General features: G+C 44.5%; 1 protein-coding gene across 1 annotated transcript; it reads right to left on the bottom strand.

Annotated features, from left to right (window-relative positions):
• Positions 1 to 19,396: 19,396 nt before the first annotated feature.
• Positions 19,397 to 20,069, bottom strand: LOC139384911 (galactose-specific lectin nattectin-like). The gene has a single exon (XM_071129813.1). The coding sequence runs from the start codon at positions 19,972 to 19,974 to the stop codon at positions 19,456 to 19,458; it is 519 nt and encodes a 172-aa protein (XP_070985914.1). The 5' UTR covers positions 19,975 to 20,069; the 3' UTR covers positions 19,397 to 19,455.
• Positions 20,070 to 26,010: the final 5,941 nt, after the last annotated feature.

A 26,010-nucleotide genomic window follows, 5' to 3' on the forward strand; every position in this document is an offset into this window, starting at 1 on the left:
TACACTACAGGTCACCTTCCACCTCAATATATTTACACACTGCAGGTCACCTTCCACCTCAATATATTTACACACTACAGGTCACCTTCCACCTCAATATATTTACACACTACAGGTCACCATACACCTCAATATATTTACACACTACAGGTCACCTTCCACCTCAATATATTTACACACTGCAGGTCACCATACACCTCAATATATTTTACACACTACAGGTCACCATACACCTCAATATATTTACACACTGAAGGTCACCTTCCACCTCAATATATTTACACACTGCAGGTCACCTTCCACCTCAATATATTTACACTGCAGGTCACCTTCCACCTCAATATATTTACACACTGCAGGTCACCATACACCTCAATATATTTACACTGCAGGTCACCTTCCACCTCAATATATTTACACACTGCAGGTCACCTTCCACCTCAATATATTTACACACTGCAGGTCACCTTCCACCTCAATATATTTACACACTACAGGTCACCTTCCACCTCAATATATTTACACACTGCAGGTCACCTTCCACCTCAATATATTTACACACCGCAGGTCACCTTCCACCTCAATATATTTACACACTGCAGGCCACCATAGACCTCAATACACACTGCAGGTCACCTTCCCACCTCAATATATTTACACACTGCAGGTCACTTTCCACCTCAATATATTTACACACTGCAGGTCACCATACACCTCAATATATTTACACTACAGGTCACCATACACCTCAATATATTTACACACTGCAGGTCACCATAGACCTCAATACACACTGCAGGTCACCTTCCCACCTCCATATATTTACACACCGCAGGTCACCATACACCTCAATACACACTGCAGGTCACCATACACCTCAATATATTTACACACTGCAGGTCACCATACACCTCAATATATTTACACACTACAGGTCACCTTCCACCTCAATATATTACACACTGCAGGTCACCTTCCACCTCAATATATTTACACTACAGGTCACCATACACCTCAATATATTTACACACTGCAGGTCACCTTCCACCTCAATATATTTACACACTGCAGGTCACCTTCCACCTCAATATATTTACACTACAGGTCACCATACACCTCAATATATTTACACACTGCAGGTCACCTTCCACCTCAATATATTTACACACCGCAGGTAACCTTCCACCTCAATATATTTACACTACAGGTCACCTTCCACCTCAATATATTTACACACTGCAGGTCACCATACACCTCAATATATTTACACACTGCAGGTCACCATACACCTCAATATATTTACACACTGCAGGTCACCATACACCTCAATATATTTACACACTGCAGGTCACCATAAACCTCAATATATTTACACACTGCAGGTCACCATACTCCTCAATATATTTACACACTGCAGGTCACCATAGACCTCAATATATTTACACACTACAGGTCACCTTCCACCTCAATATATTTACACACTGCAGGTCACCTTCCACCTCAATATATTTTCACACTACAGGTCACCTTCCACCTCAATATATTTACACACTGCAGGTCACCTTCCACCTCAATATATTTACACACTGCAGGTCACCTTCCACCTCAATATATTTACACACTGCAGGCCACCATAGACGTCAATATATTTACACACTGCAGGTCACCTTCCACCTCAATATATTTACACACTGCAGGCCACCATAGACGTCAATATATTTACACACTGCAGGCCACCATAGACGTCAATATATTTACACACTGCAGGTCACCTTCCACCTCAATATATTTACACACCGCAGGTAACCTTCCACCTCAATATATTTACACTGCAGGTCACCTTCCACCTCAATATATTTACACACTGCAGGCCACCATAGACGTCAATATATTTACACACTGCAGGCCACCATAGACGTCAATATATTTACACACTGCAGGTCACCTTCCACCTCAATATATTTACACACCGCAGGTAACCTTCCACCTCAATATATTTACACTACAGGTCACCTTCCACCTCAATATATTTACACTACAGGTCACCTTCCACCTCAATATATTTACACACTGCAGGTCACCATACACCTCAATATATTTACACACTGCAGGTCACCATACACCTCAATATATTTACACACTGCAGGTCACCATAAACCTCAATATATTTACACACTGCAGGTCACCATACTCCTCAATATATTTACACACTGCAGGTCACCATAGACCTCAATATATTTACACACTACAGGTCACCTTCCACCTCAATATATTTACACACTGCAGGTCACCTTCCACCTCAATATATTTTCACACTACAGGTCACCATACACCTCAATATATTTACACTGCAGGTCACCTTCCACCTCAATATATTTACACACTGCAGGTCACCTTCCACCTCAATATATTTACACACTGCAGGTCACCTTCCACCTCAATATATTTACACACTGCAGGTCACCTTCCACCTCAATATATTTACACACTGCAGGCCACCATAGACGTCAATATATTTACACACTGCAGGTCACCTTCCACCTCAATATATTTACACACTGCAGGCCACCATAGACGTCAATATATTTACACACTGCAGGCCACCATAGACGTCAATATATTTACACACTGCAGGTCACCTTCCACCTCAATATATTTACACACTGCAGGTCACCTTCCACCTCAATATATTTACACACTACAGGTCACCTTCCACCTCAATATATGTACACACCGCAGGTCACTTTTGCACACGTAGAGGAAAGAAAAAAGAACAACAAAAATAAATACATTCCCAGCATGCACTGTTGGATTTCAGGTTTGAAAGGTTCTCTGCATGGTGTTTTGACTGTCTCTATCATGTGTTGTATATCAGTATGTGTTTGGTGCTGTTTTCTCTGTCGGTGGTGTTTTGATCTGCACATGTTGTGTTTGCTGTATGTGTTCGGCCCAGCAACATCCAGCTATAAACTAGATCAGCTATGTGTTGGGCCCAGCAACATCCAGCTATAAACTAGATCAGCTATGTGTTGGGCCCAGCAACATCCAGCTATAAACTAGATCAGCTATGTGTTGGGCCCAGCAACATCCAGCTATAAACTAGATCAGCTATGTGTTCGGCCCAGCAACATCCAGCTATAAACTAGATCAGCTATGTGTTTGGCCCAGCAACATCCAGCTATAAACTAGATCAGCTATGTGTTGGGCCCAGCAACATCCAGCTATAAACTAGATCAGCTATGTGTTGGGCCCAGCAACATCCAGCTATAAACTAGATCAGCTATGTGTTGGGCCCAGCAACATCCAGCTATAAACTAGATCAGCTATGTGTTGGGCCCAGCAACATCCAGCTATAAACTAGATCAGCTATGTGTTGGGCCCAGCAACATCCAGCTATAAACTAGATCAGCTATGTGTTGGGCCCAGCAACATCCAGCTATAAACTAGATCAGCTATGTGTTGGGCCCAGCAACATCCAGCTATAAACTAGATCAGCTATGTGTTGGGCCCAGCAACATCCAGCTATAAACTAGATCAGCTATGTGTTGGGCCCAGCAACATCCAGCTATAAACTGGATCAGCTATGTGTTGGGCCCAGCAACATCCAGCTATAAACTAGATCAGCTATGTGTTGGGCCCAGCAACATCCAGCTATAAACTGGATCAGCTATGTGTTGGGCCCAGCAACATCCAGCTATAAACTAGATCAGCTATGTGTTGGGCCCAGCAACATCCAGCTATAAACTAGATCAGCTATGTGTTGGGCCCAGCAACATCCAGCTATAAACTAGATCAGCTATGTGTTGGGCCCAGCAACATCCAGCTATAAACTAGATCAGCTATGTGTTGGGCCCTGCAACATCCAGCTATAAACTAGATCAGCTATGTGTTGGGCCCAGCAACATCCAGCTATAAACTAGATCAGCTATGTGTTGGGCCCAGCAACATCCAGCTATAAACTAGATCAGCTATGTGTTGGGCCCAGCAACATCCAGCTATAAACTAGATCAGCTATGTGTTGGGCCCAGCAACATCCAGCTATAAACTAGATCAGCTATGTGTTCGGCCCAGCAACATCCAGCTATAAACTAGATCAGCTATGTGTTGGGCCCAGCAACATCCAGCTATAAACTAGATCAGCTATGTGTTGGGCCCAGCAACATCCAGCTATAAACTAGATCAGCTATGTGTTGGGCCCAGCAACATCCAGCTATAAACTAGATCAGCTATGTGTTCGGCCCAGCAACATCCAGCTATAAACTAGATCAGCTATGTGTTGGGCCCAGCAACATCCAGCTATAAACTAGATCAGCTATGTGTTGGGCCCAGCAACATCCAGCTATAAACTAGATCAGCTATGTGTTGGGCCCTGCAACATCCAGCTATAAACTAGATCAGCTATGTGTTGGGCCCAGCAACATCCAGCTATAAACTAGATCAGCTATGTGTTGGGCCCAGCAACATCCAGCTATAAACTAGATCAGCTATGTGTTGGGCCCAGCAACATCCAGCTATAAACTAGATCAGCTATGTGTTGGGCCCAGCAACATCCAGCTATAAACTAGATCAGCTATGTGTTGTGCCCAGCAACATCCAGCTATAAACTAGATCAGCTATGTGTTGGGCCCAGCAACATCCAGCTATAAACTAGATCAGCTATGTGTTGGGCCCAGCAACATCCAGCTATAAACTAGATCAGCTATGTGTTGGGCCCAGCAACATCCAGCTATAAACTAGATCAGCTATGTGTTGGGCCCAGCAACATCCAGCTATAAACTAGATCAGCTATGTGTTGGGCCCAGCAACATCCAGCTATAAACTAGATCAGCTATGTGTTGGGCCCAGCAACATCCAGCTATAAACTAGATCAGCTATGTGTTGGGCCCAGCAACATCCAGCTATAAACTAGATCAGCTATGTGTTGGGCCCAGCAACATCCAGCTATAAACTAGATCAGCTATGTGTTGGGCCCAGCAACATCCAGCTATAAACTAGATCAGCTATGTGTTGGGCCCAGCAACATCCAGCTATAAACTAGATCAGCTATGTGTTCGGCCCAGCAACATCCAGCTATAAACTAGATCAGCTATGTGTTCGGCCCTGCAACATCCAGCTATAAACTAGATCAGCTATGTGTTGGGCCCAGCAACATCCAGCTATAAACTAGATCAGCTATGTGTTGGGCCCAGCAACATCCAGCTATAAACTAGATCAGCTATGTGTTGGGCCCAGCAACATCCAGCTATAAACTAGATCAGCTATGTGTTGGGCCCAGCAACATCCAGCTATAAACTAGATCAGCTATGTGTTGGGCCCAACAACATCCAGCTATAAACTAGATCAGCTATGTGTTCGGCCCAGCAACATCCAGCTATAAACTAGATCAGCTATGTGTTGGGCCCAGCAACATCCAGCTATAAACTAGATCAGCTATGTGTTGGGCCCAGCAACATCCAGCTATAAACTAGATCAGCTATGTGTTGGGCCCAGCAACATCCAGCTATAAACTAGATCAGCTATGTGTTGGGCCCAGCAACATCCAGCTATAAACTAGATCAGCTATGTGTTGGGCCCAGCAACATCCAGCTATAAACTAGATCAGCTATGTGTTGGGCCCAGCAACATCCAGCTATAAACTAGATCAGCTATGTGTTGGGCCCAGCAACATCCAGCTATAAACTAGATCAGCTATGTGTTGGGCCCAGCAACATCCAGCTATAAACTAGATCAGCTATGTGTTCGGCCCAGCAACATCCAGCTATAAACTAGATCAGCTATGTGTTGGGCCCTGCAACATCCAGCTATAAACTAGATCAGCTATGTGTTGGGCCCAGCAACATCCAGCTATAAACTAGATCAGCTATGTGTTGGGCCCAGCAACATCCAGCTATAAACTAGATCAGCTATGTGTTGGGCCCAGCAACATCCAGCTATAAACTAGATCAGCTATGTGTTGGGCCCAGCAACATCCAGCTATAAACTAGATCAGCTATGTGTTGGGCCCAGCAACATCCAGCTATAAACTAGATCAGCTATGTGTTGTGCCCAGCAACATCCAGCTATAAACTAGATCAGCTATGTGTTCGGCCCAGCAACATCCAGCTATAAACTAGATCAGCTATGTGTTGGGCCCAGCAACATCCAGCTATAAACTAGATCAGCTATGTGTTGGGCCCAGCAACATCCAGCTATAAACTAGATCAGCTATGTGTTGGGCCCAGCAACATCCAGCTATAAACTAGATCAGCTATGTGTTGGGCCCAGCAACATCCAGCTATAAACTAGATCAGCTATGTGTTGGGCCCAGCAACATCCAGCTATAAACTAGATCAGCTATGTGTTCGGCCCTGCAACATCCAGCTATAAACTAGATCAGCTATGTGTTGGGCCCAGCAACATCCAGCTATAAACTAGATCAGCTATGTGTTCGGCCCAGCAACATCCAGCTATAAACTAGATCAGCTATGTGTTGGGCCCAGCAACATCCAGCTATAAACTAGATCAGCTATGTGTTTGGCCCAGCAACATCCAGCTATAAACTAGATCAGCTATGTGTTGGGCCCAGCAACATCCAGCTATAAACTAGATCAGCTATGTGTTGGGCCCAGCAACATCCAGCTATAAACTAGATCAGCTATGTGTTTGGCCCAGCAACATCCAGCTATAAACTAGATCAGCTATGTGTTGGGCCCAGCAACATCCAGCTATAAACTAGATCAGCTATGTGTTGGGCCCTGCAACATCCAGCTATAAACTAGATCAGCTATGTGTTGGGCCCAGCAACATCCAGCTATAAACTAGATCAGCTATGTGTTCGGCCCTGCAACATCCAGCTATAAACTAGATCAGCTATGTGTTGGGCCCTGCAACATCCAGCTATAAACTAGATCAGCTATGTGTTGGGCCCAGCAACATCCAGCTATAAACTAGATCAGCTATGTGTTTGGCCCAGCAACATCCAGCTATAAACTAGATCAGCTATGTGTTGGGCCCAGCAACATCCAGCTATAAACTAGATCAGCTATGTGTTGGGCCCTGCAACATCCAGCTATAAACTAGATCAGCTATGTGTTGGGCCCAGCAACATCCAGCTATAAACTAGATCAGCTACAGTGCCTTGCGAAAGTATTCGGCCCCCTTGAACTTTGCGACCTTTTGCCACATTTCAGGCTTCATGAATAAAGATATAAAACTGTATTTTTTTGTGAAGAATCAACAACAAGTGGGACACAATCCTGAAGTGGAACGACATTTATTGGATATTTCAAACTTTTTTAACAAATCAAAAACTGAAAAATTGGGCGTGCAAAATTATTCAGCCTCCTTAAGTTAATACTTTGTAGCGCCACCTTTTGCTGCGATTACAGCTGTAAGTCGCTTGGGGTATGTCTCTATCAGTTTTGCACATCGAGAGACTGACATTTTTTCCCATTCCTCCTTGCAAAACAGCTCGAGCTCAGTGAGGTTGGATGGAGAGCATTTGTGAACAGCAGTTTTCAGTTCTTTCCACAGATTCTCGATTGGATTCAGGTCTGGACTTTGACTTGACCATTCTAACACCTGGATATGTTTATTTTTGAACCATTCCATTGTAGATTTTGCTTTATGTTTTGGATCATTGTCTTGTTGGAAGACAAATCTCCGTCCCAGTCTCAGGTCTTTTGCAGACTCCATCAGGTTTTCTTCCAGAATGGTCCTGTATTTGGCTCCATCCATCTTCCCATCAATTTTAACCATCTTCCCTGTCCCTGCTGAAGAAAAGCAGGCCCAAACCATGATGCTGCCACCACCATGTTTGACAGTGGGGATGGTGTGTTAAGCTGTTTTGCTTTTACGCCAAACATAACGTTTTGCATTGTTGCCAAAAAGTTCAATTTTGGTTTCATCTGACCAGAGCACCTTCTTCCACATGTTTGGTGTGTCTCCCAGGTGGCTTGTGGCAAACTTTAAACTACACTTTTTATGGATATCTTTAAGAAATGGCTTTCTTCTTGCCACTCTTCCATAAAGGCCAGATTTGTGCAATATACAACTGATTGTTGTCCTATGGACAGAGTCTCCCACCTCAGCTGTAGATCTCTGCAGTTCATCCAGAGTGATCATGGGCCTCTTGGCTGCATCTCTGATCAGTCTTCTCTTGGTAGATTTGCAGTGGTCTGATACTCCTTCCATTTCAATATTATCGCTTGCACAGTGCTCCTTGGGATGTTTAAAGCTTGGGAAATCTTTTTGTATCCAAATCCGGCTTTAAACTTCTTCACAACAGTATCTCGGACCTGCCTGGTGTGTTCCTTGTTCTTCATGATGCTCTCTGCGCTTTTAACGGACCTCTGAGACTATCACAGTGCAGGTGCATTTATATGGAGACTTGATTACACACAGGTGGATTGTATTTATCATCATTAGTCTTTTAGGTCAACATTGGATCATTCAGAGATCCTCACTGAACTTCTGGAGAGAGTTTGCTGCACTGAAAGTAAAGGGGCTGAATCATTTTGCACGCCCAATTTTTCAGTTTTTGATTTGTTAAAAAAGTTTGAAATATCCAATAAATGTCGTTCCACTTCATGATTGTGTCCCACTTGTTGTTGATTCTTCACAAAAAAATACAGTTTTATATCTTTATGTTTGAAGCCTGAAATGTGGCAAAAGGTCGCAAAGTTCAAGGGGGCCGAATACTTTCGCAAGGCACTGTATGTGTTCGGCCCAGCAACATCCAGCTATAAACTAGATCAGCTATGTGTTCGGCCCAGCAACATCCAGCTATAAACTAGATCAGCTATGTGTTCGGCCCAGCAACATCCAGCTATAAACTAGATCAGCTATGTGTTGGGCCCAGCAACATCCAGCTATAAACTAGATCAGCTATGTGTTGGGCCCAGCAACATCCAGCTATAAACTAGATCAGCTATGTGTTGGGCCCAGCAACATCCAGCTATAAACTGGATGAGCTATGTGTTGTGTTTACAGCATGTGTTTGCGGTACATGTTCGTTAACTACGATGACAAGTTCACATCACCTCAGCCAGTGCAGAGCAACCTACTCCTCCCATCACTCATCATCATCGCCCTGAGAGCAAGCAAGTACCCATCAACAGCAGCTATAAACCACAGTTATCATATTACAATCTGCAATAGAATGAAACCAGTTGACATGTGAGTCCCAAATGGCACTCTATTCCCTATATAGTGCACTACTTTAGACCAGAACCCCATGGCACCCTATTCCCTATATAGTGCACTACTTTAGACCAGAACCCCATGGCACCCTATTCCCTATATAGTGCACTACTTTAGACCAGAGCCCCATGGCACCCTATTCCCTATATAGTGCACTACTTTAGACCAGAGCCCTATGGCACCCTATTCCCTATATAGTGCACTACTGTTGACCAGAGCCCACACCTTATTACATCAGAACTCAGGATAAGACCCAGATGCACACAGCTAGAATCACAGAAGTGTATTGACCAAACAGAAAGGGGCAGGCAAAAGACAGGGTCAAGTGCAGGCAGATGTAACCGATGTGAAACGACTAGCTAGTTAGCGGTGGTGCTAGCTAGTGTAACCGATGTGAAACGGCTAGCTAGTTAGCGGTGGTGCTAGCTAGTGTAACCAATGTGAAATGGCTAGCTAGTTAGCGGTGGTGCTAGCTAGTGTAACCGATGTGAAACGGCTAGCTAGTTAGCGGTGGTGCTAGCTAGTGTAACCAATGTGAAACGGCTAGCTAGTTAGCGGTGGTGCTAGCTAGTGTAACCAATGTAAAATGCATAGCTAGTTAGCGGTGGTGCTAGCTAGTGTAACCAATGTGAAACGGCTAGCTAGTTAGCGGTGATGCTAGCTAGTGTAACCGATGTGAAACGGCTAGCTAGTGTAATAACATATTAACACATGTAATAACGCATTCCCTGACTGTTGTCTGCCTGTGGCCTAACCATGGAATTTTGGCTTGCAATCTGTGTCCTAACCTCCCCCTCTCCCTGTTTCTTGTATATACTAACTGCACTGGAATCCCCCCCCCCCCAGCACAGGTGGCTGACTAAGATAATATACACACTGAAACCCATAAATACACGGCACACACTCAAAACCCTTCGGGAGGGGCTCCAAAGACAAAGAACTCTGTCGAGAACCAATGGGATACTGACACCAGGCTGGAGAGGACTGTCTACCACCTACAAGCAACCTACCAGAAGCCAGGACTACCAGAATCTACCTACGTCATTTTAATGCATAAAATGAACTGCACAACATGTTTCAGGTCTCTTCTTCTGATAGTTCCCTAAGAGCTGGACGAATGGGGGCCGTGCAGCACGTTTTGCCAAATATCATTACGCTTGAATAAACGGCCTTTACTATACCGTATATGCCTTGTCCAGAGTCTCATCTTGGTCTCGTTTCTCCTGTAACTATTCATCAACACTAGTTAGCGGTGGTGCGCGCTAATAGCGTTTCGATTGGTGACGTCACTCGCTCTGAGACCTTGAAGTAGTGGTTCCCTTTGCTCTGCAAGGGCCGCGGCTTTTGTGGAGCGATAAGGGAAACGATGCTTCGTGGGTGTCCGTTGTTGATGTGTGCAGAGGGTCCCTGGTTCGAGTCCGGCGAGGGGACGGACTGAAGTTATACTGTTACACAGAGGTCTGTAATCCAGGGCAGAGTCAGTAAGGTGCATTGTTGACCTCTCTACACCCTTGACCTACAGTATAGGACAGGATATGTGACGTGATGTGCAGTACAGTGCCCTACAGGACATGTACTGATTAACCTATGACCTCTCGACACTGTTGACCTACAGTATAGGACAGGATATGTGACGTGATGTGCAGTACAGTGCCCTACAGGACATGCACTGATTAACCTATGACCTCTCGACACTGTTGACCTACAGTATAGGACAGGATATGTGACATGATGTGCAGTACAGTGCCCTACAGGACATGTACTGTTTAACCTATGACCTCTCTACACCGTTGACCTACAGTATAGGACAGGATATGTGACATGATGTGCAGTACAGTGCCCTACAGGACATGTACTGATTAACCTATGACCTCTCTACACTGTTGACCTACAGTATAGGACAGGATATGTGACATGATGTGCATTTATTTAATTTATTTATACATTTTTATTGAACCTTTATTTCACTAGGCAAGTTAGCTAAGAACAAATTCTTATTTACAATGACGGACTACCCCGACTAAACCCGGACAGCGCTGGGCCAATTCTGAGCCCCCCTATGGGTCTCCCAATCACGGCCGGTTGTGATACAGCCTGGAATGGAACCAGGGTCTGTAGTAACGCCTCTAGCCCTGAGATGCAGTACCTTAGACCACTGTGATACAGCCCGGGATTGAACCAGGGTCTGTAGTACCTTAGACCACTGTGATACAGCCTGGGATAGAACCAGGGTCTGTAGTGACGCCTCTAGCACTGAGATGCAGTACCTTAGACCACTGTGATTCAGCCCGGGATTGAACCAGGGTCTGTAGTACCTTAGACCACTGTGATACAGCCTGGGATAGAACCAGGGTCTGTAGTGACGCCTCTAGCACTGAGATGCAGTGCCTTAGACCGCTGTGATACAGCACTGAGATGGAACCAGGATCTGTAGTGACGCCTCTAGCCCTGAGATGCAGTACCTTAGACCACTGTGAGACAGCCTGGGATAGAACCAGGTTCTGTAGTGACGCCTCTAGCACTGAGATGCAGTACCTTAGACCGCTGTGATACAGCCTGGGATAGAACCAGGGTCTGTAGTGACGCCTCTAGCCCTGAGATGCAGTGCCTTAGACCACTGTGATACAGCCTGGAATAGAACCAGGGTCTGTAGTGACGCCTCTAGCCCTGAGATGCAGTACCTTAGACCGCTGCGCCAGGAGAGTTGGCAGAGAGGCCAATGGTAGATCATTATGTTCATTTCTCATTGAGAAGTGTTTGGCTCAATTCCTTGTTTTCCATAAGCAGCATTTTTCCAAGATAAGGTGGTACTGCGACCATGACACGTAACCCAGTAGTTGTATATATCTGCAGCTGTGGTCTTCCCATGTTATTTTTAGTTTGGTCCCAGGGCCACTCATCACAAAGCGTCTCAGAGTAAGAAATGCTGATCTAGGATCAGGTCCTCCACTCATATTCATTATGATTTAAAAAAACACAACTCTAGGAGTTGGAGTTCATTAGTTCATCCTTTGTGAATACAGGACCATATCTCAGTTACTAGAGGGTAGGGGGACATGTCAAACCAGTCCTTCCTTTGTGAATACAGGACCATATCTCAGTTACTAGAGGGTAGGGGGACATGTCAAACCAGTCCTTCCTTTGTGAATATAGGCCTTTATCTCAGTTACTGGAGGGTAGGGGGACATGTCAAACCAGTCCTTCCTTTGTGAATACAGGACCATATCTCAGTTACTAGAGGGTAGGGGGACATGTCCAACCAGTCCTTCCTTTGTGAATATAGGTCTTTATCTAAGTTACTAGAGGGTAGGGGCACATGTCAAACCAGTCCTTCCTTTGTGAATACAGGACCATATCTAAGTTACTAGAGGGTAGGGGCACATGTCCAACCAGTCCTTCCTTTGTGAATATAGGTCTTTATCTAAGTTACTAGAGGGTAGGGGCACATGTCAAACCAGTCCTTCCTTTGTGAATACAGGACCATATCTCAGTTACTAGAGGGTAGGGGGACATGTCCAACCAGTCCTTCCTTTGTGAATATAGGTCTTTATCTAAGTTACTAGAGGGTAGGGGCACATGTCCAACCAGTCCTTCCTTTGTGAATATAGGTCTTTATCTAAGTTACTAGAGGGTAGGGGCACATGTCAAACCTTAAGGTATGGAACGTCGTTTGGGTCGTTGCGTGTCGAAAAGATACACGTCAAATAACAATATTTGACGCCTCAAATAAGCTTTTAATTTGACACGTAAAATAACATAATTATTTTATAAATGTTTCTGCGCGTTCAAGCCCAAGCACCACCAAACGAGCAGGATCCATTTTTTTTTGCAAATATCTTTGATACAGATGTTATTATCAACTTCTGTGGTAGCAAGTTTTAGCTTGGTAGCAAGCTTTAGCTTGGTAATTGGCTTTAGCTTGGTAGCTAGCTTTAGCTTGGTAGCTAGCTTTTGCTTGGTAGCTAGCTTAAGCTTGGTAGCTAGCTTAAGCTTGGTAGCTAGCTTAAGCTTGGTAGCTAGCTTAAGCTCGGTAGCTAGCTTAAGCTCGGTAGCTAGCTTAAGCTCGGTAGCTAGCTTTAGCTCGGTACCTAGCTTTAGCTCGGTGGCTAGCTTTAGCTTGGTAGCTAGCTTTAGCTTGGTAGCTAGCTTAAGCTTGGTAACTAGCTTTAGCTTGATACCTAGCTTCAACTTTATACCTAGCTTCAACTTGGTACCTATAGCTTTAGCTTGGTACCTAGCTAGCACCACTGCAACCAGCCTGAAAACAATGACCAGTAGAAACTGCAGTCATTTTCTACTTAACCCTGTTTCCCAAAGCTAATGTTATAAGCTTGTGTTGTCATGTGTTTCTGCTTTGCTATGTTGTCGTCTTAGGTCTCTCTTTATGTAGTGTTGTCTCTCTTGTTGTGATGTGTGTTTTGTCCTATTATCTATTTATTTATATATAAACTCAGCCTAAAAATAAACGTCCCTTTTTCAGGACCCTGTCTTTCAAAGATAATTTGTAAAAATTCAAATAACTTCACAGATCTTCATTGTAAAGGGTTTAAACACTGTTTCCCATGCTTGTTCAATGAACCATAAACAATTAATGAACATGCACCTGTGGAACGGTCGTTAAGACACTAACAACTTACAGACGGTAGGCAATTAAGGTCACATTTATGAAAACTTAGGACACTAAAGAGGCCTTTCTACTGACTCTGAAAAACACCAAAAGAAAGATGCCCAGGGTCCCTGCTCATCTGCGTGAACATGCTGCAAGGAGGCATGAGGACTGCAGATGTGGCCAGGGCAATAAATTACAATGTCCGTAATGTGAGACGCCTAAGACAGCTCTACAGGGAGACACGACGGACAGCTGATTGTCCTCACAGTGGCAGACCAGGTGTAACAACACCTGAACAGGATTGGTACATCCAAACATCACACCTGCGGGACAGGTACAGGATGGCAACAACAACTGCCCGAGTTACACCAGGAATGCACAATCCCTCCATCAGTGCTCAGACTGTCCCCAATAGGTTGAGAGAGGCTGGACTGAGGGCTTGTAGGCCTGTTGTAAGGCAGGTCCTCACCAGACATCATTGGTAACAACGTCACCTATGGGCACAAACCCACCGTCGCTGGACCAGACTGGACTGGCAAAAAGTGCTCTTCACTGACGAGTCGCGGTTTTGTCTCATCAGGGGTGATGGTCGGATTTGCGTTTATCGTCGAAGGAATGAGCGTTACACCGAGGCCTGTACTCTGGAGCGGGATCGATTTGGAGGTGGAGGGTCCGTCATGGTCTGGGGCGGTGTGTCACAGCATCATCGGACTGAGCTTGTTGTCATTGCAGGCAATCTCAATGTGGTACCCTTCCTGCAGGCTCATCCTGACATGACCCTCCCGAATGACAATGCCACCAGCCATACTGCTCTTTCTGTGCGTGATTTCCTGCAAGACAGGAATGTCAGTGTTCTGCGGTGGCCAGCGAAGAGCCCGGATCTCAATCCCATTGACCTGTTGGATCGGATGGTGAGGGCTAGGGCCATTCCCACCAGAAATGTCCGGGAACTTGCAGGTGCCTTGGTGGAAGAGTGGGGTAACATCTCACAGAAAGAACTGGAAAATCTGGTGCAGTCCATGAGGAGGAGATGCACTGCAGTACTTAATGCAGCTGGTGGCCACACCAGATACTGACTGTTACTTTTGATTTTTTTACCCCCTCTTTGTTCAGGGACACATTATTCCATTTCTGTTAGTCACATGTCTGTGGAACTTGTTCAGTTTATGTCTGAGTTGTTGAATCTTGTAATGTTCATACAAATATTTACACCTGATAAGTTTTCTGAAAATAAACGTAGTTGACAGTGAGAAGACGTTTTATATATATAAATAAATAAATGTTTTTTTTAAATCTCAGCCCCCGTCCCCGCAGAAGGCCTTTTGGTAGGCCATCATTGTAAATAAGAATTTGTTCTTAATTGACTTACCTAGTTTTAAAAAAGGTTAAATAAATAAGCAGTCAACTAGCTTCTTCTGGCTCGACAGGACCGGGTTATGTGTTGTGAAGCTAGCCACAATGTTAGAATTTGCAGTTCTCCTTCAAAATAAAAGTCCCTCGTTGAAAGTGACGCAGAAGGTTACAATTGGTGGAATCATGCCATAGACTAGATAATGTTAAACAAGGCTTGGATTGGGGATCAATGAAATGGGGTATCAGTCTACTCAGTACTCAAGTACCTTTTCCCCAAAGTCCTCCTCGGAGTTCTCCGACTCCAAAACATCGAAGTCGCATGGTGTTTCCTCTGGAATAGTGTTCAATACACATAGTTGGTTGACTGGTACAAAAAAAATGTGGCTCAATTCACAGTGGATTCAGAGTCCCGCAATAAGAGCTACGACGCTAATGTTCTCTGGGTATCACTGAGTAGACTGATACCCCATGTCATTGATCCACAATTCATAGGTAAGGCTGTACAGTGAAATTACAACTCTCCTTCCGTGGCCTCCAACTGCTCCTAAATGCAGGTAAAACTAAATTCATGCTCTTCAACTGATCGCTGCCCACACCTGCCCTCCTGTCCCGGTTCTGACTTAGAATATGGGGACAACTACAAATATCTAGGTGTCTGGTTAGACTGTAAACTGTCCTTCCAGACTAAGCATTAAGCATCTCCAATTCAAAATTAAATCTAGAATCTGCTTCCTATTTCGCAACAAAGCATCCTTCACTCATGCTGCCAAACATATCCTCGTAAAACTGACTATCCTACCGATCCTCGACGATGTCATTTACAAAATAGCCTCCAACACTCTACTCAGCAACTTGGATGCAGTCTGTCACAGTGCCATCCGTTTTGCCACCAAAGCTCCGTATACCACCCACCACTGCGACCTGTGTGCTCTCATTGGCTGGCCCTCGCTTCATACTAGTCGCCAAACCCACTGGCTCCAGGTCATCTATAAGTCTTTGCTAGGTAAAGTCCCGCCTTATCTCAGCTCACTGATCACCATAACAGCACCCACCCGTAGCATGTGCTCCAGCAGATATATCTCACTGGTCATCCCCAAAGCCTATTCCTCATTTGGCAGCGTTTCTTTCCAGTTCTCTGCTGCCAATGGCTGGAACGAATTGCAAAAATCACTGAAGCTGGAGACTCATATCTCCCTCACTAACTTTAAGCATCAGCTGTCAGAGCAGCTTACCGATCATTGCACCTGTACATTGCCCATCTGTAAATAGCCCATCCAACTGCCTCATCCCCATATTGTTATTTATTTTGCTCCTTTGCACCCCAGTATCTCTACTTGCACATTCATCTTCTGCACATCTATCACTCCAGTGTTTAATTGCTAAATTGTAATTATTTCGCCACTACGGTCTATTTATTACCTTACCTCCTTAATCTTACCTCATTTGCACACACTGTATATAGATTTTTTCTATTGTGTTATTGACTGTACGTTTGTTTACTCCACGTGTAACTCTGTGTTGTTGTTTGTGCCAAACTGCTTTGCTTTATCTTGGTCAGGTGCAGTTATAAATGAGAACTTATTCTCAACTGGCCTACCTGGTTAAATAAAGGTGATCTGGTCTACCTGGTTAAATAAAGGTGATCTGGTCTACCTGGTTAAATAAAGGTGATCTGGTCTACCTGGTTAAATAAAGGTGATCTGGTCTACCTGGTTAAATAAAGGTGATCTGGCCTACCTGGTTAAATAAAGGTGATCTGGTCTACCTGGTTAAATAAAGGTGATCTGGTCTACCTGGTTAAATAAAGGTGATCTGGTCTACCTGGTTAAATAAAGGTGATCTGGTCTACCTGGTTAAATAAAGGTGATCTGGCCTACCTGGTTAAATAAAGGTGATCTGGTCTACCTGGTTAAATAAAGGTGATCTGGTCTACTTGGTTAAATAAAGGTGATCTGGTCTACCTGGTTAAATAAAGGGGATCTGGCCTACCTGGTTAAATAAAGGTGATCTGGTCTACCTGGTTAAATAAAGGTGATCTGGTCTACCTGGTTAAATAAAGGTGATCTGGTCTACCTGGTTAAATAAAGGTGATCTGGCCTACCTGGTTAAATAAAGGTGATCTGGTCTACCTGGTTATATAAAGGTGAAATACATTTTTTTTAAATAAAAAAAATGCATCCAGTGTGATTTCAACATATTTTTTGTCAAATTAACAAATGATTGTCTTTTGTTGATTTTTATGTAACAACATTCTTACATTGTTTTTAGCATGATCTATTCAATTATGGCTTAATTCCACTATTTGTATTCGTTTGCATCACCATCAATTACATACTTTTATTTTGAAGGCCGGCTAATCCTTATTGTGGCTAGCTTCACATAGATCGGTCCGACCACCGTCAATCAAAGAAGAACTTTCTTATAAATGATGGGTATTTTATATGATAGCTAGATAGTTAGCTAGCCTACTATAGCTACTGAAACAGATGATGTCATTTTGCTATATTTGGGGGGGGGGGGGGGGCATTGTTTGTATCCATCAGCTAGCTAGCTTTTTTTAATGACCAGCGCTGTCCAGAGCTTGAGGAAGGGCAGGTCCAGAGCATGGGGTAGGGCAGGTCCAGAGCTTGGGGGAAGGGCAGGTCCAGAGCTTGGGGGAAGGGCAGGTCCAGAGCTTGGGGAAGGGCAGGTCCAGAGCTTTGGGGAAGGGCAGGTCCAGAGCTTTGGGGAAGGGCAGGTGCGCATGACAAAACTTTACCAGGATCGTAGCATGAATCGTTGTGACAGATGAAATAGGAGTGATCAATGTGTAATCAATTTGTAATAACTGCTGTAAACAATGAATATACGTGTTAAATTATTATGTGACGTGCAGTCATATTTAGGGCCTGACTGGTCAACAAACTTATTTCACACGTCAAATAGTGTTTGACGTGTATCTTTTTTTGACACGTAAAGACCTAAACGGCGTTCCGTAATTAGGTAGTTAGTAGCTGTCACTTCCAGAATGTGTCAAGTGTGACTGGTTTATAGCAGTGGACAAGGTCTAAGACACCGCATCTCAGTGCAAGAGGCGTGATTGGGAGTCCCATAGGGCGGCGCACAATTTGCCCAGCGTCGTCTGGATTTTGCCGGGGTAGGCCGTCATTGAAAATAAGAATTTATTCTTAAAACCTTTTGTGACTAGGGGGCAGTATTTTCATTTTTGGAAAAATAACGTTCCCGTAGTAAACGGGATATTTTGTCAGGATAAGATGCTAGAATATGCATATAATTGACAATTTGGGATAGAAAACACTCTAACGTTTCCAAAACTGTAAAAATATTGTCTGTGAGTATAACAGAACTGATATTGCAGGCGAAAGCCTGAGAAAATCCAATCCGGAAGTGCCTCATCTTTTGAAAGCTCTGCGTTCCAATGCGTCCCTATTGAGCAGTGAAAGGGCTATCAACCAGATTACTTTTCTCTGTATTCTCCAAGGTGTCTACAGCATTGTGACGTAGTTTTACGCATTTATGTTGAAGAATACCTGTAAGCGGCTACATTGCGCAAGTGGTCACCTGATGGCTCCCATAGTGATTATCGCGCAAAATACAGAGGTAGCCATTATTCCAATCGGTCCTACTGAAAAAACAATTGTCCCGGTGGATATACAGTATTATCAAATAGATATTTGAAAAACACCTTGAGGATTGATTATAAACAACGTTTGCCATGTTTCTGTCGATATCATGGAGCTAATTTTCGTGACTGCAATTTCCGGGTGATTTCTCAGCCAAATGTGAAGAACAAACGGAGCTATTTCGCCTACAAAAATAATATTTTTGGAAAAAAAGAACATTGGCTATCCAAACATCCAAAGCTCATCAAAGATAAACTATTTAATTTGATTGCTTTTCTGATTTCCGTGACCAAGTTACCTGCTGCTAGCTGGACAAAATGCTATGCTAGGCTATCGATAAACTTACACAAATGCTTGTCTAGCTTTGGCTGTAAAGCATATTTTGAAAATCTGAGATGACAGGGTGATTAACAAAAGGCTAAGCTGTGTTATTTTACCTTTTCTGTTTTGTTGTTGTTGTTTTTTTGTGGGGGGGGGGTGAGAAACATTTGATCTAAGAGACAGGAGTTGCATGTCATACAGAAAGTGTCAGACCTCACAACTAAACCAGCACTACACACTCACTACTTCTCAGTCTAACCAAGGGGAGAATTAAGGACACGTTGAATCAGACAGAGGACCAACAAGGAGATTTCAGTGAAAGGTTTTTTATTTATTTATGGAAACCAAAGCATCTTTTGAACTCAAGACTCAGAGGTTCAGAGGACGCGTGGCACAGACAAAGGCAAACTTGTTGGAGCAGAATGTGTCGTTCCACAGCTTGTCATTCTGGGAGTTAGTGTGAACACAGTTCTCCGGATAGAGACCAACTCCATTATTGGGCTCACCTGAAGACCAGCTCGTGTAGACCACCTTGGAGCCGTCCGCCCACATCCATCTCCCTTCCCTGTGGAGGTCACTCAGCCCGATCCAGGTATGGCTCTCAGCAGGGTCGAAGCTCTTGATCAGGTTTTTCACAAAGCTGAATTCCCCTTTGTTGTTCACAGAGGCCAGATTGGCTCCCAGGGTCACGCAGTAGGACTCTGCATCGGCCCAGTCCAGCTGAGAGGCGACGTACCTGAAGCACCGGTTGTCGTAGCTTGACCAGTCCTGGAGACAGTTGGTATACTGAGGCTCTGAGAGCTCCCCCTCCTGGTCAGACACGGGAGTGCAGTGTAGAGCACCAACAGCCAGGCTGAGAAGACAGAGGAGGCGGAGGGGAACAGACATGTTGAAGAGGTTTCTGTTCCTGGTGAAGAGTCACTGAAGTATACAAGAGAATGACTCTAGAGTCCTGGGTTCTGGTCTGCAGCTCTGCTCCTGTGTTCTGGGCTAGCTAGGTAGGAAGGTATGTGGGCTGCAGTGGGTCCTTATATCTCATGTTGAGAGGGTGGGGAGGAGTTGGCAGAGAGACCATTGGTAGATAATTATGTTCATTTCTCATTGAGAAGTGTTTTTCTGAATTCTATGTTTTCCATAAGCAGCATTTTTCCAAGATAAGGTGGTACTGCGACCATGACACGTAACCCAGTAGTTGTATATATCTGCAGCTGTGGTCTTCCCATGTTATTTTTAGTTTGGTCCCAGGGCCACTCATCACAAAGCGTCTCAGAGTAAGAATGCTGATCTAGGATCAGGTCCGCCACTCATATTCATTATGATTTTGAAAAAAAACTCAGTTCAGTAGTCCTTCCTTTGTGAATACAGACCCATATCTCAGTTACTAGATGAAGTAATGCGCCATTGAGAGTGTGCTGTCCGGCGGTGTCACCGCCTGGGACGGCATCAACACCGTCCCAAAACTGCAGGACTTTCCAGAGGTGGGTGTGGTCAGCCCAACGCATCACCAGGAGCCCACTGCCTGCCCTCCAGGACATCTACAGCAATCGGTGACACAGGAAGGACAAGAAGATCATCAAGGACCTCTGCCACCCGAGCCACGGCCTGTTCACCCTGCTACTATCTAGAAGATCATCAAGGACCTCAGCCACCCAAGCCACAGCCTGTTCACCTAACTACCATCTAGAAGATAATCAAGGACCTCTGCCACCCGAGCCACGGCCTGTTCACCCCGTTACCATCTAGTAAAAGGAGACAGTATAGGTGCATCAAATCTGGAATGGAGAGACTGATAAACAGCCAGGCCATCAGACTGGTAAACAGCCAGGCCATCAGACTGGTAAACAGCCCGGCCATCAGACTGGTAAACAGCTTCTATCTCCAGGCCATCAGACTGATAAACAGCCAGGCCATCAGACTGGTAAACAGCCAGGCCATCAGACTGGTAAACAGCCAGGCCATCAGACTGATAAACAGCCAGGCCATCAGACTGGTAAACAGCCAGGCCATCAGACTGGTAAACAGCTTCTATCTCCAGGCCATCAGACTGATAAACAGCCAGGCTATCAGACTGGTAAACAGCCAGGCCATCAGACTGATAAACAGCCAGGCCATCAGACTGATAAACAGCCAGGCCATCAGACTGGTAAACAGCCAGGCCATCAGACTGATAAACAGCCAGGTCATCAGACTGGTAAACAGCCAGGCCATCAGACTGATAAACAGCCAGGCTATCAGACTGGTAAACAGCCAGGCCATCAGACTGATAAACAGCCAGGCCATCAGACTGATAAACAGCCAGGCCATCAGACTGGTAAACAGCCAGGCCATCAGACTGATAAACAGCCAGGCCATCAGACTGATAAACAGTCAACACTCGCACGCCCAGTACCCTGCCCTGAACCTAAGTCAGTGTTACTAGCTGGCCTCCACCCAGTACCCTGCCCTGAACCTAAGTCAGTGTCAATAGCTGGCCTCTGCCTAGTAAACAAAACATTCCTATTTGTAAAATAGACTGTGTCTCTAAAATACAGTGCCTTGCAAAATTATTCGGCCCCCTTGAACTTTGCGACCTTTTGCCACATTTCAGGCTTCAAACGTAAAGATATAAAACTGTATTTTTTTTGTGAAGAATCAACAACAAGTGGGACACAATCATGAAGTGGAACGACATTTATTGGATATTTCAAACTTTTTTAACAAATCAAAAACTGAAAAATTGGGCGTGCAAAATTATTCAGCCTCCTTAAGTTAATACTTTGTAGCGCCACCTTTTGCTGCGATTACAGCTGTAAGTCGCTTGGGGTATGTCTCTATCAGTTTTGCACATCGAGAGACTGAAATTTTTTCCCATTCCTCCTTGCAAAACAGCTCGGGCTCAGTGAGGTTGGATGGAGAGCATTTGTGAACAGCAGTTTTCAGTTCTTTCCACAGACTCTCGATTGGATTCAGGTCTGGACTTTGACTTGGCCATTCTAACACCTGGATATGTTTATTTTTGAACCATTCCATTGTAGATTTTGCTTTATGTTTTGGATCATTGTCTTGTTGGAAGACAAATCTCAGTCCCAGTCTCAGGTCTTTTGCAGACTCCATCAGGTTTTCTTCCAGAATGGTCCTGTATTTGGCTCCATCCATCTTCCCATAAATTTTAACCATCTTCCCTGTCCCTGCTGAAGAAAAGCAGGCCCAAACCATGATGCTGCCACCACCATGTTTGACAGTGGGGATGGTGTGTTCAGCTGTGTTGCTTTTACGCCAAACATAACATTTTGCATTGTTGCCAAAAAGTTTAATTTTGGTTTCATCTGACCAGAGCACCTTCTTCCACATGTTTGGTGTGTCTCCCAGGTGGCTTGTGGCAAACTTTAAACAACACTTTTTATGGATATCTTTAAGAAATGGCTTTCTTCTTGCCACTCTTCCATAAAGGCCAGATTTGTGCAATATACGACTGATTGTTGTCCTATGGACAGAGTCTCCCACCTCAGCTGTAGATCTCTGCAGTTCATCCAGAGTGATCATGGGCCTCTTGGCTGCATATCTGATCAGTCTTCTCCTTGTATGAGCTGAAAGTTTAGAGGGACGGCCAGGTCTTGGTAGATTTGCAGTGGTCTGATACTCCTTCCATTTCAATATTATCGCTTGCACAGTGCTCCTTGGGATGTTTAAAGCTTGGGAAATCTTTTTGTATCCAAATCCGGCTTTAAACTTCTTCACAACAGTATCTCGGACCTGCCTGGTGTGTTCCTTGTTCTTCATGATGCTCTCTGCGCTTTTAACGGACCTCTGAGACTATCACAGTGCAGGTGCATTTATACGGAGACTTGATTACACACAGGTGGATTATATTTATCATCATTAGTCATTTAGGTCAACATTGGATCATTCAGAGATCATCACTGAACTTCTGGAGAGAGTTTGCTGCACTGAAAGTAAAGGGGCTGAATAATTTTGCACGCCCAATTTTTCAGTTTTTGATTTGTTCAAAAAGTTTGAAATATCCAATAAATGTCGTCCCACTTCATGATTGTGTCCCACTTGTTGTTGATTCTTCACAAAAAAATACAGTTTTATATCTTTATGTTTGAAGCCTGAAATGTGGCAAAAGGTCGCAAAGTTCAAGGGGGCCGAATACTTTCGCAAGGCACTGTATATATAGAATGTATAAGCAGGAAGTAGAAGCCAAAGGGTTGTTGTCCATTAGTTTACTCTGATTAGGGGAGGGGTGGTAGGGTTAGGGGAAAATAATAAGTAATAAAATATATATATGGGGATTGGAATTGATGCAGATAATCACATTGATGGAAGCCACAATCTATCTGCAATATTAAAGCTGATCTACCCCCTAAAATAAAATGATTATGTATGTGGCTATATGAAAAGTATACGGGTCACGTGCAATGTAGGTAACAGGTAGTCTAGTGGTTAGAGTGTTGGACTAGTAACCAGCAGGTAGCCTAGTGGTTAGAGTGTTGGACTAGTAACCAGCAGGTAGCCTAGTGGTTAGAGTGTTGGACTAGTAACCAGCAGGTAGCCTAGTGGTTAGAGCGTTGGACTAGTAACCAGCAGGTAGCCTAGTGGTTAGAGCGTTGGACTAGTAACCAGCAGGTAACCTAGTGGTTAGAGTGTTGGACTAGTAACCAGCAGGTAGTCTAGTGGTTAGAGTGTTTGTTGGACTAGTAACCAGCAGGTAGACTAGTGGTTAGAGTGTTGGACTAGTAACCAGCAGGTGACCTAGTGGTTAGAGTGTTGGACTAGTAACCAGCAGGTAGTCTAGTGGTTAGAGTGTTGGGTCAGTAACCAGCAGGTAGCCTAGTGGTTAGTGTTGGACTAGTAACCAGCAGGTAGTCTAGTGGTTAGAGTGTTGGACTAGTAACAGAAAAGGTTGCTGGATTGATTCTCAGATTTGACAAGGTATAAAATCTGTCATTCTGCCCCCTGAACAAGGAAGTTAATCCACTGTTCCCCGGTAGGCCGTCATTGTAAACAAGAATTTGTTCTTAACTGACTTGCCTACTTAAATAAAGGTTAAAAAATATATATATATATGTTTGAAGGTGTCTATTTTGTTTACAGCAGTACTGTGCGTCTAAGACAATTTCCCCCCCTTTTGTGACATCGCATCTCATCCTATTCTATCCTGTCTCACCCAAACAGACAACGTCATTAGCTCAGTTTCTATCCAGATAGTGACACTCTGCTGTTCAGGTTTCCAACATGACCTGTGTTGCTGTGATGCCTGGTTCCCAGCACTTAGAGGCATCTAATTCTCCTCCGGTCCTCTTTAGTGATGTTAACGAGCCACTTGAGACCCTGGAGCTTTCTGACAGCGGGCGTGATCCAAAACGGCAGCCTATTCCCTTTTATAGTGCACTAGTGTTGTCCATGCTCTGGTGAAACGTAGTGCACTATATAGGGTGACATTTGGGAGTAGCCAGCTGGATAGCTCTAACAGCCTGCTGGGAGATGCTGCCACTCTAACAGATTTAACAGGGTGAACCCACAGCCAGGTTCTGGTCAGCCAGCTGGATAGCTCTAACAGGTCTAACAGGGTGAACTCACAGCCAGGTTCTGGTCAGTCAGCTGGATAGCTCTAACCGGTCTAACAGGGTGAACCCACAGCCAGGTTCTGGTCAGTCAGCTGGATAGCTCTAACAGGGTGAACCCACAGCCAGGTTCTGGTCAGTCAGCTGGATAGCTCTAACTGGTCTAACAGAATGAACCCACAGTCAGGTTCTGGTCAGTCAGCTGGATAGCTCTAACCGGTCTAACAGGGTGAACCCACAGCCAGGTTCTGGTCAGTCAGCTGGATAGCTCTAACCGGTCTAACAGGGTGAACCCACAGCCAGGTTCTGGTCAGTCAGCTGGATAGCTCTAACCGGTCTAACAGGGTGAACCCACAGCCAGGTTCTGGTCAGCCAGCTATCCAGCTCTAACAGCCTGCTGGGAGATGCTGCCGCTCTAGCAGGTCTAACAGAATGAACTCACAGCCTTTGTTAGTTAGTTTGTTTGTGTCTTTCCGAGACACTTAAACGCTGCCTTCCTCCCTTCAGAGATGCTGGGGGTGCGTCTGACACGGCACCCTATTCCCTACGTAGGTGCACTTCTTTAGACCAGCGCCTTATGGGCCTTAGTCAAAAGTAGTGCACTACATTAAATAGGGAATAGGGTGCCGTTTGTGACTCAGCCTGGGTCTATACAGATGGTTCCTAATGACTGACTGATGCTGGGTGATGATGGTCAGTCTGGGTCAATACAGATGGTTCCTAATGACTGACTGATGCTGGGTTATGACTGTCAGCCTGGGTCTATACAGATGGTTCCTAATGACTGACTGATGCTGGGTTATGATGGTCAGCCTGGGTCTATACAGATGGTTCCTAATGACTGACTGATGCTGGGTTATGATGTTCAGCCTGGGTCTATACAGATGGTTCCTAATGACTGACTGATGCTGGGTTATGATGGTCAGCCTGGGTCTATACAGATGGTTCCTAATGACTGACTGATGCTGGGTGATGATGGTCAGTCTGGGTCTATACAGATGGTTCCTAATGACTGACTGATGCTGGGTTATGATGGTCAGCCTAAGGTAAGGGTTAAGGTAAAGGTTAAGGTAAGGGTTAAGGGTTAAAGTAAGGGTTAAGGTAAAGGTTAAGGTAAGGGTTAAGGGTTAAGGTAAGGGTTAAGGTAAAGGTTAAGGTAAGAGTTAAGGTAAGGGTTAAGGTAAGGGTTAAGGTAAAGGTCAATGTAAAGGTTAAGGTAAGGGTTAAGGTTTAATGTAAGGGTTAAGGTAAAGGTCAATGTAAGGGTTAAGGTAAGGGTTAAGGTAAAGGTTAAGGTAAGGGTTAAGGTAAGGGTTAAGGTAAGGGTTAAGGTAAGGGTTAAGGGTTAAGGTAAGGGTTAAGGTAAAGGTTAAGGTAA

Source organism: Oncorhynchus clarkii, chromosome 26, assembly GCF_045791955.1.
Source record: "Oncorhynchus clarkii lewisi isolate Uvic-CL-2024 chromosome 26, UVic_Ocla_1.0, whole genome shotgun sequence".
In the NCBI taxonomy this organism is placed as follows: domain Eukaryota; kingdom Metazoa; phylum Chordata; class Actinopteri; order Salmoniformes; family Salmonidae; genus Oncorhynchus; species Oncorhynchus clarkii.

Excerpts from the sequence above, each read along its gene's own strand:
- LOC139384911 (XM_071129813.1), bottom strand. The coding sequence starts at position 19,974 with ATGTCTGTTCCCCTCCGCCTCCTCTGTCTTCTCAGCCTGGCTGTTGGT.